Raw genomic sequence first — 16,714 nt, 5'->3', positions numbered from 1 at the left:
TTGAAAAATAATATTAGTGAGTGAAGGGTGTATGTTCTTTGGCATCTTGACTTCTGCCTTTTAGTGACAGTTTTGTTAGCAGATACAGCATTGGTTTACTAGCCATTATTTCATCATTAATAATAAAAACATAATCAAGAAAAAAAATTAAGTAGCTTGATTAGTACTGACCCAGCTCATACATGATTAAGGTTGTATTTGAACACAGATCTGATTCCAGGGTTTTGTTTTTCTTTCTGATACATGACATTGTCATAATCAATAGGCTTTGCACTTGAAGTTTATTTTTCCTGAACTGTTACAAATCCAGCTCTGATTCATCTGTACTCTGATGCTTGTCTGTCTTGGTAGCCAATGATCCATAGTTTCAACTTGCTGAATAGGCTAGCAGCACAATTTAGAACCATGAGACAAGTCTAACCCAGAGTAAAAGTCACTATATCCCATCTAACCCTTTTATTTCCAGTCCCAGTAGGAAAAAAAAAAAATGATAAGAACTAAGAAAATATTTTTGGTTGCACTAAATGTTAACAATTATATCTACATTAAATTTTAACAACATTGAATAGCTCACCAAGTTATGAATGAGTGGTCCTTACCCATATAAATTTTCTGTGGAATTTTATGACATTTCTGTGGTCCAAGAGTGGGCTGGATCCTGTACATTGAGAAACATTGCTATAAAATTCATATTTTGAAAATTAATTGATTTAATACATATATATGTGTGAATAAATAATAGCCATTAATAAAACTTTACTGACATGAAACAAATAGAGAAAAATACATGAAAGTAAATGTATAGTTCAGAAATTTATCAAAAACAACTACTTATGGAACCACATCTAGGTCAAGAAATAAAATATTGCCAGTCCAAGAAGTTTGCTTTCTGCCCTCCTAATTACTACTTACCACTTTCTTCCCAAGAGGGAACCACTTGAGAATCATATAGTGTATATTTTTTTATGTGTGGCATGTTTTGCTTGATGTTATATTGATCATACTTATTCACTGTAGTCAATTGTGCCACTACATCAAAATTTATTTATCCATTTTTGTGGTGGATTGATATTTATGTTATTTAGAATTTTTGGCTCTATGATTACTGTTGCAATGGACAGAGTCTTGAATTCTCTTCTTAGTCTCTTATTCACATATGCATGCATTTCTATTTATTATGTAGTTACAACCTGTAACTACTGGATAAAGTGTGTGTATATATATACATGTGTATATATATATATGTAATATATTATTCTGCATATGTAGTACAGAAAAGATATTCAGTTTTAATGGAATATATTCTTAAGTTGTTGAATACTGTATATTCTTAAGTTGTTGACTAGTGGTCTATATAGTTCACTTAGGTTAATTTTGCCCTGCTTCATTCCGTACTCCAAGGCCAAATTTGCCTGTTACTCCAGGTGTTTCTTGACTTCCTACTTTTGCATTCCAGCCTCCTATAATGAAAAAGGACATCTTTTTTGGGTGTTAGTTCTAAAAGGTTTTGTAGGTCTTCATAAACCGTTCAACTTCAGCTTTTTCAGCGTTACTGGTTGGGGCATGGGCTTGGATTACCATGATATTGAATGGTTTGCCTTGGGAACAAACAGAGATCATTCTTTCATTTTTGAGATTCCATCCAAGTACTGCATTTCGGGCTCTTTCATTGACCGTGATGGCTACGCCATTTCTTCTAAGGGATTCCTGCCCACAGTAGTGGACATAATGGTCATCTGAGTTAAACTCACCCATTCCAGTCCATTTTAGTTTGCTGATTGCTAGAATGTCAACATTCACTCTTGCCATCTCCTGTTTGACCACTTCCAATTTGCCTTGATTCATGGACCTAACATTCCAGGTTCCTATGTTTGGCCTTGGAGTACGGAATGAAGCAGGGCAAAGGTTAATAGAGTTTTGCCAAGAGAATGCACTGGTCATAGCAAAAACCCTCTTCCAACAATACAAGAGAAGACTCTATACATGGATATCACCAGATGGTCAACACCGAAATCAGATTGATTATATTCTTTGCAGCCAAAGATGGAGAAGCTCTGTACAGTCAGCAAAAACAAGACTGGGAGCTGACTGTGACTCAGATCATGAACTCCTTATTGCCAAATTCAGACTTAAATTGAAGAAAGTAGGGAAAATCACTAAACCATTCAGGTATGACCTAAATCAAATCCCTTATGACTATACAGTGGAAGTGAGAAATAGATTTAAGGGACTAGACCTGGTTGATAGAGTGCCTCATGAACTATGGACGGAGGTTCATGACATTGTACAGGAGACAGGGATCAAGACCATCCCCATGGAAAAGAAATGCAAAAAGGCAAATGGTTGTCTGAGGAGGCATTACAAATAGCTGTGGAAAGAAGAGAAGCAAAAAGTAAAGGAGAAAAGGAAAGACAGTCCCCTTTGAATGCAGAGTTCCAAAGAATAGCAAGGAGAGATAAAAAAGCCTTCCTCAGCGATCAATGCAAAGAAATAGAGGAAAACAATAGAATGGGAAAGACTAGAGATCTCTTCAAGAAAATAGAGATACAAAGGGAATAGTTTATGCAAAGATGGGCTCAATAAAGGACAGAAATGGTATGGACCTAACAGAAGCAGAAGATATTAAGAAGAGGTGGCAAGAATACACAGAAGAACTGTACAAAAAAGATCTTCACAACCCAGATAATAACAGTGGTGTGATGACTCACCTAGAGTGTCCAGACATCCTGGAATGTGAAGTCAAGTGGGACTTAGAAAGCATCACTATGAACAAAGCTAATGGAGATGATGGAATTCCACCTAAGCTACTTCAGATCCTGAAAGGTAATGCTGTGAAAGTGCTGCAATCATTGTGCCCACAAATTTGGAAAACTCAGCAATGGCCACAGGACTGGAAAAGGTCAGTTTTCATTCCAATCCCAAAGAAAGGCAATGCCAAACAATGCTCAAACTACCGCACAATTGTACTCATCTTACACACTAGTAAAGTAATGCTCAAAATTCTCCAAGTCAGGCTTCAGCAATACATGAACCGTGAACTTCCAGATGTTCAAGCTGGTTTTAGAAAAGGCAGAGGAACCAGAGGTCAAATTGCCAACATCTGCTGGATCATCGAAAATGCAAGAAAGTTCCAGAAAAGCATCTATTCCTGCTTTATTGACTATGCCAAAGCCTTTGACTGTGTGGATCACAATAAACTGTGGAAAATTCTTCAAGAGATGGGCATACCAGATCACCTGACCTGCCTCTTGAGAAACCTGTATGCAGGTCAGGAAGCAACAGTTAGAACTGGACATGAAACAACAGACTGGTTCCAAATAGGAAAAGGAGTGTGTCAAGGCTGTATATTGTCACCCTACTTATTTAACTTATATGCAGAGTATATCATGAGAAATACTGGACTAGAAGAAGCATAAGCTGGAGTCAAGATTGCCAGGAGAAATATCAATAACCTCAGATACGCAGATGACACCACCCTTATGGCAGAAAGTGAAGAGGAACTAAAAAATCCTCTTGATGAAAGTGAAAGAGGAGAGTGAAAAATTTGGCTTAAAGCTCAACATTCAGAAAACTAAGATCATGGCATCTGGTTCCATCACTTCATGGGAAGTAGATGGGGAAACAGTGGAAACAGTGTCAGACTTTATATTTTGGGGGCTCCAAAATCACTGTGGATGGTGACTGCAGCCATGAGATTACTCATTGGGAGGAAAGTTATGAACAACCTAGATAGCATATTAAAAAGCAGACTTTACTTTGCCACCAAAGTCTGTCTAGTCAAAGCTATGCTTTTTCCCGTATGTATGGATGTGAGAGTTGGACTGTGAAGAAAGCTGAGTGTCGAAGAACTGATGCTTTTGAAGTTGGTGTTGGAGAAGACTCTTGAGAGTCCTTTGGACTGCAAGGAGATCCAAGCAGTCCATCCTAAAGGAGATCAGTCCTGAGTGTTCATTGTAAGGACTGATGCTGAAGCTGAAACTCCAATACTTTGTCCACCTCATGTGAAGAGTTGACTCATTGGAAAAGACCCTGATGCTGGGAAGGATTGAGGGCTGGAGGAGAAGGGGACAACAGAGGATGAGATGGCTGGATGACATCACCGACTGGACTGATTATCAGTTTGAGTAAACTCCAGGAGTTGGTGATGGACAGGGAGGCCTGTCGTGCTGCAATTCATGGGGTCACAATGAGTCGGACACGACTGAGCGATTGAACTGAACTGAACTGAACTGAGGTTAATTTTGATAATTGGGTTATTTATATTTCTTTATAAGCTTACTAAACACTTTTGGTCTGCCTTGAAACAGTAATTTTAGTTACTACTGAGAGAAGTGTTTTAAAACTCCCATTATGATTGTGATTATGCATATAATTCTATTTAGTTCTAATTTTATTGTCTCCGTTTTGAAGCTGTTAATTACATACAAATGTAATTGTTACATCTTTCTGGTGCAGTGAAGATTTTTCAATCGGGAATTGACTTATTATTTGGTAATGCTACTGCTGAAATTAATAATAGCACAGCACTCTTTTGGTTATGCTTGGATGGCATATTTCTTGGCCTTCTTTTACTTTTATCATTCTTATACTTTTATAAGCACTATATATCTAGACTACAGTGTACATTTTTAAGCTGGATATACTACATTTACGTTTAATGTAATTTTTGTTTTGTTAAATCCATCATATTATTATTTTCTACTTGTCCCACCTGTCCTAGATTCTTTCCTGAATTCTTTTTTTTTCTCTCTCCATTCTTGCCTCTTTATATTGATATTTAAAAATTACTCCATCTTCTCATATATTTTAAAGCACCCCTACTTTGCTATTAAAATAATTATAAAAATTTTAGAAATTTTAGAAAATGTAGAAAGTGCAATATAAATTTATCACATAGTTATCATTTAGTAACTGATGCATTTATTTCCATTTATTCTATTTTAATGTGTATAGATAATTTTATACCTCCTTTTAATGACTTTTCATGCTATAATTTTTTCCCACAAACTATTCAACAACTTAATGACTAAGTGGCAGTGTATTATATATATATTATTCCACATATATACTTTTTTCCTTGATCGTTTCCTATTTTTGGATATTTAGGGTTTTTCACTTTTATTTTGCTACTACAAATAATGATAAAATCTATAATTTCAGATTGATAGTGTTTCCTTACTGTATTTACTTTCTTAGAATTTGCAGACACTCTTAGAAAATTATGATGTTAAATACGTTTTAGATTTATAATTTGATGAATTATTATACTTTACTGAAATCCTCTTAACTTATGAAGTCTAACCATAAATATGACCAAGAAAACAGACCTAAACTAATTATTGTTCATGTGTGCTCAGTCACTTCAGTCATGTCCAACTCTGACCCCATGGACTGTAGCCTGCCTGACTCTATGTCCTTGAGATTCTCCAGGCAAAAATTTTGGATGGGTTCTTCCATTATTAACTAATAATTGCTGCATGTGTATACATGTGTGAAATAAGCTATTTCATTGTTTTTGGCATTCCAAACATCTGTTTAATGCATCACAATGATCAGAATATTAAGTATGATTCATCTTGAAATTTTTGTCTGTTTTTCTAGTTAGGGATTATATGCTTACACAATCAATCAATCAAGTGATTAAATCTATAAAATCAAGAAACAGTTTAGCTAAGAACAAGGGAAAAAAGAGGAAATAAAGAGTCTAATTGTCTATTTAGTATCAACATTTACAAAATACTTTTTGGATAATGGTATTGTTTCATTCCCTCATCATTTCCGTGGCAACAAGTAATTGTAACATTACCCAGCATACCTGTACTTTGCCTTACTTTAATTCATTAGGTTTATTTGCAGTTTTATGTTTGGTCCCACCACATTGATTGCTATTTGGCAAGGTGACAGCTACCTTACATTCTTTTTTTTTTTTAATTGTTGCTTTACAATGTTGTGTTTCTGCTGTAAAGTGAATCAGTTATATGTATACATATATTCCCCTCTTTTTTAGATTTCCTTCTCATTTAGGTTACCGCAGAGAATTGAGTAGACTTCCCTGTGCTTTATGGTAGGTTCTCATTAGTTATCTATTTTAACAAAGTACCACATATATGTCAACCCCAGTCTCTCAATTCATCCCACCCCATCCCTGTTCCCGCTTGGTATCCGTGTTTGTTCTTTACATCTCTGTCTCTATTTCCGCTTTTCAGATCAGTTCATCGGTACTATTTTTCTTGATTCCACATTTATGGAAGATTATACGTATAAACAACCTTATATTTGTTCTGCTCTTTCTGACTTACTCTGTATGACAGTCTCTAGGTCTACTCACGGTAGACCTTACATCCTTCTTGACTTGGCAACTCAATGAGCACGTTATCTTTTCCTACCCTTAGTTGTGATCCTGAGATGTTCACTTTCCCTAGGTCACATCAGCAAAGGCCAGCAGGCATTCATTCTGTTCAAGTGTTTCTGTTTGTACTGTTGGAAGGTAAACTCTTCCACTTGCCTGCTTTTTCATGTTAAAATCCCAGAGATTTCAGGGACCACATAGATTGGTTAGAACTGACACTTGAAAGTAGAAACCAGACTGGGATAAGGAGAGATGCCAACTGCTAAAGATAGCACCTGAGCCAATTGTTCCTGAAGATTATATGTTCCTACTCTTGCAGTGTAAGTCCATTCCTAATCTTTAAATACATAAGCCAAACAATACTTTCCTTTTCCTTTAAGCCAAGTCAGGGTTTCTGTCCCTCACAATATAAAGTCCTAACTTCATGAATCTCTACTTTCCCTTATAACACTTGTCAGAGTATAAATTTATCATTTAATGCCAGCCTCTCTCCCTAGACTGCAGTCTCTATGAAGTATCTCATTTGTTGACTGGGAGGCATTGCCTTCCCAATGCCTACAACAGGTCTGACCCATAACTGCATGAACAATCCAAGCCAAATATTTTCTTAGTCATGTTCCCAAACATTTTTTTTTATGTGCCTGAGAGATGCCAGTTGTTTCAAGATAATATGTATATACATTGTAATGCATGTATATGTATACAGTAGTCATCTTCATCAGAATTAAAGATTGCCCATCATCTATAATTCGAGAGATACCAAGGCCTCTTTCTTTGCTTGTAAACTTGGGCAAACTGTTTCTTTAAGCATCAGTTTGCTTACCAGTGAAAGGTGTTCACCTCAGTGCAGACACCTATAGATAGCAGCCTCTTGGTAATAAGAATTACTATTAGTATCAAGGAACTAACTAGATAATCAAAGGAGAAGAGGGAACATATATAGTCATTTCAAAACCGAAGTGCTTGAGTGGACAGAAGCAAAAGCCAGGGCTGCATAACACTGACATTTTTATTAGAATTCATTTGTAACAAATGGAACTTGTGTCAGCAAAGAACTGATTTTCATACAGACTTCTTTCGCCACCAATGTAACGAAGTAAGAAAATAAAAAGCACGCCTTTCATTCTGTAAAACATTTACGCGTACTACTAATTAGAGGTAATTGTATTTTTTTTAACAAGCCATTTTACAAGTTATTTTTTTAATTTTTCAGTCTATGCATCCAAAACGAGAGCAAAGAACACAACTGTTATTATCTTTGTAAAGACACTCCAAGCTTGGATGGCAAAGCCACATAACAGATGGATAGGATGGATCTGTAGCCTTCTGATCTCTGCTGGAGTATCAGGGCACCCATAAACCCAAAGGAAACTAAAACCCAAAACAGGAAAAAGAAAAGATTATTAAAAATAAAAAGAAGGGCCTAAAGCAAAGCAAAACCAAAAAGAAAAAGAACAGGAAAGAAAAAAACCCATATATTAGCACAGAATTTTTCCTTTCCTGTTTCTATGTTGAGTTATTTACATACACACAAATGAATTTCTGAAGCAGTTTCTTACAGATGGGTTCAAGTAATAACATTATTGGGTGTAGAATCAATAGGGCAGTGCATAGTACAAAGGTATAGAAAGTGCAAAGTTCCCTAGAGGCCCTTCCCTCCCCTGGCTGTCCTTGCCGTTGTCTAACCATGCAAATCATTTTTAAAAAAGAGCTAAAATAAAGTTCTGTACAAATCACTTTTTATATATTTTGATTTTTTTTACCATTGTAACTAATTACAAAATTATACATAACTACACATACATAGGTAAATAATAGCACCGTACTGGTTATGATGATGAAAATAATTGAAAACTTGAAAGTTGATGGTAATGGTAGATAAAGATGTTTACCTGGGAAAATAAAGTAGAATGGTTGTACAGAAAAGCACAGTGGAATGCACATCAATGACAGTAAGGGAGTTAGTTCTCGGAACAGCTCCTGAATAGCAAGGTACCTGGAATAGTCTCCTCCTCGCTCGTCTGTGGTGTGCATCCCAGACATTTTCTTCCTGCGATCATTCTCCCCGTCCCCTTTGCCACATGAGCAGTTTCAGCTTCAGGGAGAGAAACTGCTCATTGGCCAACGGTCTGGTGTGCAGTACACCATCAGATCCTACGTGTCCAACACGGCACGTCTGCATGATGCAACGTCTGTCTGACCCCCTTTGTTTCACTGAATGAAAAGTATAGCACTGAGTAATCTGGCACTTGGATAATTCTCCAAAAGATACAAACTCAAAGAAAACAACTGACCCACATAGTGCACATTCTTCTCTGGTTCTGATGTAGGTTAGAGAGTCTCATTCTGAGGTAGCCTTCTAGATACTTTTTTTTAAAGTATTATATATTTTTTTCTTTTTTATTTCTTTTTTTCTTTTTTTTTCTCAGCTTTTTTTCCTCTTTTTTACAAAAGTGCTCAAATATGATGCTTGCAAGTGTTTGGTCTCTTGGATTTCATTCTGCCAGTGATGGGAAATGTAGAAAACAAAAATCCTTCCATGCAGAACATCAATGAAGCTAATATTAAATCGAAATATTATACCAAAACTCGAAGAGTTCCTTGAATATTTTGACTGTTCTTTAAAATCACGTAAGATATGGCAAACTCATGCCATCATTCATGGCTTCCTATAGAAATTGTGTCGAAAAATTTGGGGGGATATGTGTAAATATATATATATATATATATATTTAATTCTTTTAGAAAAATCCTAATGGAATAGTAAATATGTTCAAAGTTGACAGTGGTGTTTGCTAATAAATTTGGTGCAGTTACTGAATGTTTCAGAGCAGATTTGGAAGGGATTACAAATAAAACAAGTAGCTTTTCCTGATGTTGATGGTTATGAAAGGAAGAAGGGCCCTGCTTATCCAAGTGCTTTGGGCTGGTACAATCACTAACATCCCCGACTTGGTTAAAACTAGGAATGCATATTATTCAAAGAGTTTTTGTACATGTGGTAAACAGATAATACTTTAATTGGAAGAGAAACACATATGAACAAGGAATGAAAATATGAACCAAAAGCTAAAAAGAAATGCTATTAAAATAGGCATCAATTATAAGGCACTCTAAATGCAAAACTAAAACCAAAAGACAACAAAGTACAGCACTTCCCAGGAATGCTGTATGCCACAAAAAAAAAAGAAAGAAAAGTTTCTGACTGAACAGAGTAACATGAGTTTGGCTTTGCCCCTGTTACATATCATAAATGCAAATTTCATAGCACATACTATAGACAATATACGATTGAATACACTGTTTTTTAAACATCTTGATAGCTGATATATTACAACATTCTCCCCTCCTAAAGGGATATGCACTGACCTTTCCCACATGCACACCTCTTAGATATCTAATAATGTTTTATTGCACTAGAGTGTTAGAAATATTGAACTTTGTTGGAAGCCTGGCTAACAAAATAGTATTTGTCATTATGATTAGGTGGGTGAGTGAGGGGTTGGGGGAGATTGGGTAGGAAATTAAGGGGGTGAGGTTTGACAATCACTGATGTGCATTCCTCATTTCCCTTAAAAATTAAAATTGTGTGATATTAAGAAATATCAGTATGTCATAAAATTAATAGCAAATTGAAAAAGATGTTACAATAGCTTTTCTACCTTAAAAAATTAAAAACTAAATCATGGAAGAACTGAATGATAGCTGTATCTATCTCTTTGTGTGGACACACTGTATATATACATAGACACCCCTATAAAATATGGATATATATGTATATATGTTAGCAGCAACTTTATACTTTGCGCCTCCCTGTTGATTCCAAAAAAATAAAACAAAACAAAGTTCTCTTTGATTATTTGAAGAGAATGGGTACTTTCTCAGGAACGAAAACCAAACAGAAGTGTAAAAATAATATCAGACGAGACCAATACTGTAGATTAAGAATATTGCACAAAAATGTGCAAATTTTCAAATTATTCGGTATTTTTCTACAGCAAGATATTACAGATAACAGTTCTACAGCTTAAAAAAACCTACAATTTGGAAATAAAAAATGAACAGTTATGTAACTTTTTTAAAATTTCACTTTATCGAATGATACATTTTGTTAAAAAAAAGTTTACACAGTTAAAAATGAAGCACAGGTCAGCAGTATCTTTACAAGACTAAAAAACTAAATCAAAGACTTTCTTTTTAAACATTCCCCACCCCCTTACCCCCTACAATGCTATCATGAGTAGTATGGTGGGAAGGGGCGATGTCGAAGCAAGTCCATTTTCTCATGAGAAGCCAGCAAAGGTCTTGCCCTGAGCTGCTCACTCAGGCCATTTCTCACACCCGTCACACAATCCTGAACAAGATGGCGGTTCTTTGCTGTGATTTCTTCTTCCCTTTATTTTGAATCCTTGAGGTATCTGTAAATAAAATCCTTCAGATGCCTCCTCAGTCAGGATTCTCTTTATTATTTTTCAGGTTAGAATATTAAACAGTGAATTCTTGGTCCACCCAGAAGAGTTTGTTGTTTTGTGTTTTTGTTTTTTTTTTAAATTTGTTTTGTGTATGATAGTCCCACTAAGTGGTTGTTAGCTAGAAGTTAAGAAGGACTTCTCAAGTGCCCTGTATGGCTCAGAAGAGACTCCATGGATATTGAAGGGCCTGCAGTAAAAATCCAAAGTGGGTCAGGGGTTTCTACGTTGCATAGTGATCGAAGCTGCCCAGGTACTCTAGCGCGGCTCGATAGCAGAACTGATACTGATCCTGCAGGAGATAGGCATGGGCGGGAGGAAGGAAAGGGGCCATGAGTCCATTGTAACAGAAAGTGGAAATCGATGCTGGAAGACAAAGTTACATCTAGTGCAGGGCAAAATCACTAGTTTCGCCAGTCAATTCAATCCAATGACCAACTGTTTTCTTTTAAGCAAAGAACCATTAGCCACACAGCTATTTATTAACTCTACCAATCAATTTGCCTAAAATAGTCTCCTAATCCCAAAGTAGTGACAGCTCGTGTGAAGATTATCTTCCAGACATATGTGAGCTGTTCTCCAAGTAGTACCAGACAATACCACCAACTGAACATGTGAACTCCTTATATGTCACAGCTGTCATTTATAATTATCTAATTATTTGTGATAAGTAATTCTCAGTTTGCATATTTAAGAGAGGCTGATGCAGATACACATTGTCCAGAGAAAACTATGGGTTCATTTATTTTCTGGGCTATTGCCAAAAACATCTAAATTTAAAAAAAAAATCTTATCAGACAGTAGTCCTTATTGCCTGCAATCAGAATTACTCACTCTTGTTTCTGATGTGCTTATGTAAGGGAGGGAGGCAGCCAGAAGGTATCTTTGTGATGAATATCAGGCATATAAAGCTGAATACACAGGGTGTTGAACTGTCAAGCTTTTCATCACTTGAAAATGGCATCATAAGATTGGCTGCCCAAGTCAAAAAATACTTGTGCCATTTGGCCTAATTCAGTGTGATTGCTAGTTGTCTGTTCTAGAAAGACCTACACTAAACTAAAACAGTATGAAACATGTCCTTTTATAGACAGAGAAGAACACTGTCAAATTGGAATAAGTGGGGGCATTATAAGATGGAAAAATTATAATTTACAGATGAGAATGGATGACAAAAAGTAGGATTTTCCCATAAAAGAAACTTATTTTCAGTAGCCAATGGGGCTGAAAGCAGATAGTTTCTATTTTGCTTAAATGTGCATTTTTCTACAATAAAAATGGTAATGCAAAATAAATGGAGTTTGCTTTCCTATCTTGTCACAGTAAGTTGCTTGGCTAAGTGTTAAGGCTTTTTAAAAGTCCAATTTCCCTCTGTCACCCCCAATACCTATTAAGTTTGTCAGGCTGACATAATGTTTTGGGTATTGCAAGCCAAATACTTACACTATTTTCAAATCAAAGTCTGGAATATACTGTGGGTGATGAATTTAGGAATACATATAAATTGTATACTTTGGTGGCCTTTTGAGAAACAGAAACACTGTCTATCACTTAAATTATCCTTAAAATGAAGTCAACAGGCCAGACTGACTAAATCATGAGCTCCTATTATTCTGAGAAATATGAGAATTTTCATATCAATTATTGGAGTAGAAAATGGCAGGCTAATTTCATTAGGGCATATCCAGGGTGCAAATATTTTAAAATACCATTATTAAGAAATGAAATATGGAGCAGTTGATACTACCTAGGCAAAACAGAAGGGGAATGGAGAAGTAAAGTGGGCCAAGGGTCTGTTATCTACCAGGTATATTATCTACCCTTGTGCTTTTTACATATATTATGTGCAATGTATATCACCTTAATATATATAATTAATTATATGAAACTGCCATTTTTCTAGGCCCTGAATGACCAAACACTGAAAATTTGACATGTTTCAACCTGATACCTTATCTTAGATAACTTCCAAACCAGCTCTAAGATGTTGACACTGCCACTCCCATTTATAAAGGGTGGGGGGATACGGTTCAAAAATATTAAACAATTGGATGTTTTCCCCACAGTATTTCCCTGTATTTTGCCTCTGGTGTTGAAAGTCTCTGGACTCTAGGAGATCTTGGCAAATAAAGTCCATTATCTGGCTCTTGAGATGTGACCTCCTCCTGGAGATTTTTCTCACCTCTGTCTGCACCATGGCTGGTCGTTGTGTTCTTAACATTTTGACAGTCTGGAAGATATCTACTACTCCTTCATATCTCATTCTTTCCAAAACAATGCTTAGTGTTATGAAGACTCCAGTTCTTCCAACGCCCGCACTGTCATAATAACAAATGCAGTATTACTAGATGAGACATGCACAGTCATGGCTACATTTTCCTGGAGGTGGACATATGTCCACCAGCTTCCATATTACATTAGGATCTTCTACAGCAATGTTCCAGAAAATGTGCTGTTGGGTTCACAAAATGATTAACTCTTAGGACAGTGTGCCATGATAACAGTGACAATGAATATAGAGTAACTGATTTTTTCAAACAGGGATTATATATCACTGTGGGAAGACCCAGGGAACATAAAAATATAAAGTAAATTGACTAAAGGAAGAGTGAATAAAATATAGATTTACACTCTTCATCAGATCCTGAAATTTGGGCCTTGCCTGCTTACTACTTTTAAGCTATGAAATAATTCAGATAAGGTGAGACAAAAAGAGATACTATAGCAGGATTTTCTGACACAGGATCTTCATAAGACTTCATTTAGTCTTCATAAGGGTCTATGAATATTTTTTATGTATGAATTATGTAAATGTATATATATATTTTCTGTTTCTGAAACTTATAACTTTAGCAGATTATTAAACAGGTCTCTAAACTTAAAAACAAAAAAATCTTTGTTAAGAGCCACTGAGCTATATACATACACTTATCTACTATTTTTAGATGTTCAGTAGCTAAATATCAGGATTATTTCCACCACGTTAGCAAGGTTTTGGGTTTCTGTTTTCTTTATTGTTTTAAGATAATTCCAGAATTGTAATTGTCGCAAGAGAAGAAAATGAATTCATAGCTTTTGTGCTCTTAAGAAGTAGGAAAGCATCTGGAGGTTTAGGTAATGAGGAGAAGAGTGAATAATCTGAAAAATCCCTACATTTTTGGATCCTAATTAAACAGCATGTGTAACGCTTGGGTACAGGCTGTAGAAAATGGATGGATTCATTTACTTGGGGATGTAATTGATATATAAATAGTGTGTCCTTTTATAAACTGTGTTTTTTCTGAAGAGTCCTAACAGAAATGTAAATCCACAGGCAGGTTTTACACCATGGCTAAGCATATCCAGGGGCAGACAAGGCTCTCTGTCAAAATGGAGTAGATGACCTTCTGGGTCGCTTTCAACCTTGAAAGTCTCTCTTAATCCCAAGAGACTGTGATTTATGATCTTTTCGTTGCATGATTCAAGTACTCCAGAATCTATTTTACCTTGATTTCATTGTTCAAATGTTACAAAAATATAGGGCTTCTGACTTTCCACTAGGTGCTTTCAAGAAAATAACAGACATTAGCCTTATAACTTCTGAATTCATTGACTTTGTCATGTTATTAATAAGCTATAAATAAAATAAGTGGTATTTTACAAATACTCTCAGATAAAAGGAAATATCTAGAGGTTTTTAAGATATGTGAATAACACGTCATGGTTTTTTACTAAAGGAGTCTTTGTATATACTCTTTATCCAAATAATTTTGTGACAAAAGCAATGAAAAGGAACATGCATATAAATACTTATTTATACTTACGGGAATGCCTGAAGTTAAAGAAATATGTGTTAAATATATTCTTTTCTTTATAGTTTATATTAGAAAATTTGAATTAGGATTTTGGTAAATTATGTGGAAAATTAAGGGGAGTATCCAGGTAATTCAAATCCAGTGTATACCATCCACTTTGTCTGAATACTGAGCCCATGCATCATTTCCTACATGCTGATTGGTTGTCTAGAGCACAGGACTCTGGGTAATCTCAACACATAGCAAATACGTATAAATGAGGTCTGCTTCTCTTGTAATAGGCCATGTCTGGGAAACGTAGTGTGCTAGAAAGGGTCACAGAGATTAGTTAGCAAACTGAGGTTTAGAGAAGCTTCCCTTTTGTCACAGAGCTATTACATGATGACAGAAGTGGGACTAAAGCTCAGGCATTTTGAAGCCCATGTGTAACAGCTCCCCTGTTTTGATACACTATCACCCTTATCACTAAGAACTGTAGTAAAGTCTTCCAAGATTTTGACTATAAATAATTACAAACTAAGACTATTTTTAAAAAAATGAGTTAATTCCTTTTGCTAGAAGGCTTTTGCATAGTAACTTCCAAAAGCACTACATTTATTGCAAGTGTCCTTTCTGAACCATTTACTTGCTATTTCTATTAACTTCAATGATTTGAATTATAAAATGCTGTGGAAACTATTGAAAATAATTAACTTGAAGGTGCTTCATTTTCTGATATAGCAACAATTTTCAAGCACACTGCAATGTTAACTGAGGTGCCATTCTAATCACTTATTGACTGACAAGAAATTAGTATTGTCATTAAGGCTTAATAACTATTTATGGTTTTCTCAAGAAGATAAACACAGGAGAAAGATACAGAAAGTTATCAGGGTTAATGCTATGAAAGCAAAAAAGCTAAGGAATGATAAACTGAACAAATTATCACTCAGGGATATACCAATAATTCCTGATACGGTAAAACAGGCAAGGATAAACATAGTTTGGTTCTTTGCTACAAGAGGTAAAATTTGAAGATAGAAATCTTCCTTGATTATTTTCACTTTGTGGAAAGAGAGAGAAATGAGTCTTTGCTTTAGGCTTTACAATACATTTCTGAGAAAAATAAAATCTTGATTATGCAGACTCACAGAAAACTGGTACCAATAATGAACGGACAAGAGTGCATATTTTCAAAGTTATCACTGCATTAAGCACAAATGGAAACTCATCATTCCTGATCCTTAACTCACCTGCAATGGACTGAAATGGGTCCATCTTGGCCAAACTGCTCTTTTGTTTTATGGACTTGGCCAATGAAGTCAATAAATCCTTCTCCAGACTTGGGCACTCCCTGCTCTGGCCAGTCGGTGAACTGGAACTGCCTCACGGTTCGGGACTGCCCGTCCTTCAGAAAGAAAGCCACATACCCAACCACAGAGGAGGAGGCCAGGAGGATTCAGCCAGGGCACAGAACATTACAGCAGGCATGATTTTTTCCAAAAAAAGGAAGAAAAAGTTAGAAACATGTTTAACTAGAAAATCAGTCACGTTCATATCTTACCTGCTACTAACACTGTCTACATGTCACATCTATTTAAATTGCAAATTGATTTACTCTCACAATGCCCAGTTAAAAACCAGAATTCTCAAAAAGAGCCACCTCATTCTCATATTAGGAAATGAGTCTGAGCCCCAGAGATTGTCTTCAAAACCAAAGTGGAACATATACATTCCATTTCAAAATTTTCAGAATCCAATAACCTCTTAATACTAACAGGAACATCCAGGCATGTCATCCGGACCAGAGATTTTGCTATTGTCATGACACCGTCACATCTGCTGTGCTTGCTTATTTGCAGCATTGTCAGATGACAAATAGTGACACTGAAAGGATCTGACACAAATTGGGTAGCGGCTGTTAACCTGGATGCCCCACGTCTCAGAGGTATACTATTTCTAGCCAAGGCAGTGTACACAGCGTGTACCAGGTGACTATGCCGTTGAGCGGGAAGTGAGGCGTCCCTCAAGGAGATAGGAGAGATTATTAATAAATAAATGCTGTGTTCTGAAAAAGGACTCTTTCTGGCTGACCACAGAAGCTGAGGTGTCCATGCGTGGCT

The 16,714-nt window shown here is 35.9% G+C and overlaps 1 protein-coding gene across 7 annotated transcripts in view; it reads right to left on the bottom strand.

Moving 5' to 3' along the window:
• Window positions 1-7,347: 7,347 nt before the first annotated feature.
• The window catches only part of PTPRD (protein tyrosine phosphatase receptor type D), a 541,703-nt gene continuing 532,336 nt past the window's right edge, over window positions 7,348-16,714 (bottom strand). For all 7 annotated transcript variants that reach the window (XM_065907691.1, XM_065907693.1, XM_065907692.1 and 4 more), the window contains 3 exons: window positions 15,845-15,999; window positions 13,001-13,136; window positions 7,348-11,110 (listed from right to left, as the gene is read on the bottom strand). In XM_065907691.1, coding sequence (XP_065763763.1) covers window positions 11,042-11,110; window positions 13,001-13,136; window positions 15,845-15,999 — 360 coding nt within the window. In that variant the 3' untranslated portion in view covers window positions 7,348-11,041. The remainder of the gene's footprint in view (window positions 11,111-13,000; window positions 13,137-15,844; window positions 16,000-16,714) is intronic.

The sequence above is a fragment of the Muntiacus reevesi genome, chromosome 17 (genome assembly GCF_963930625.1).
Source record: "Muntiacus reevesi chromosome 17, mMunRee1.1, whole genome shotgun sequence".
Taxonomy (NCBI): Eukaryota; Metazoa; Chordata; class Mammalia; order Artiodactyla; family Cervidae; genus Muntiacus; species Muntiacus reevesi.
This window is presented reverse-complemented; position numbering and strand designations above follow the sequence as displayed.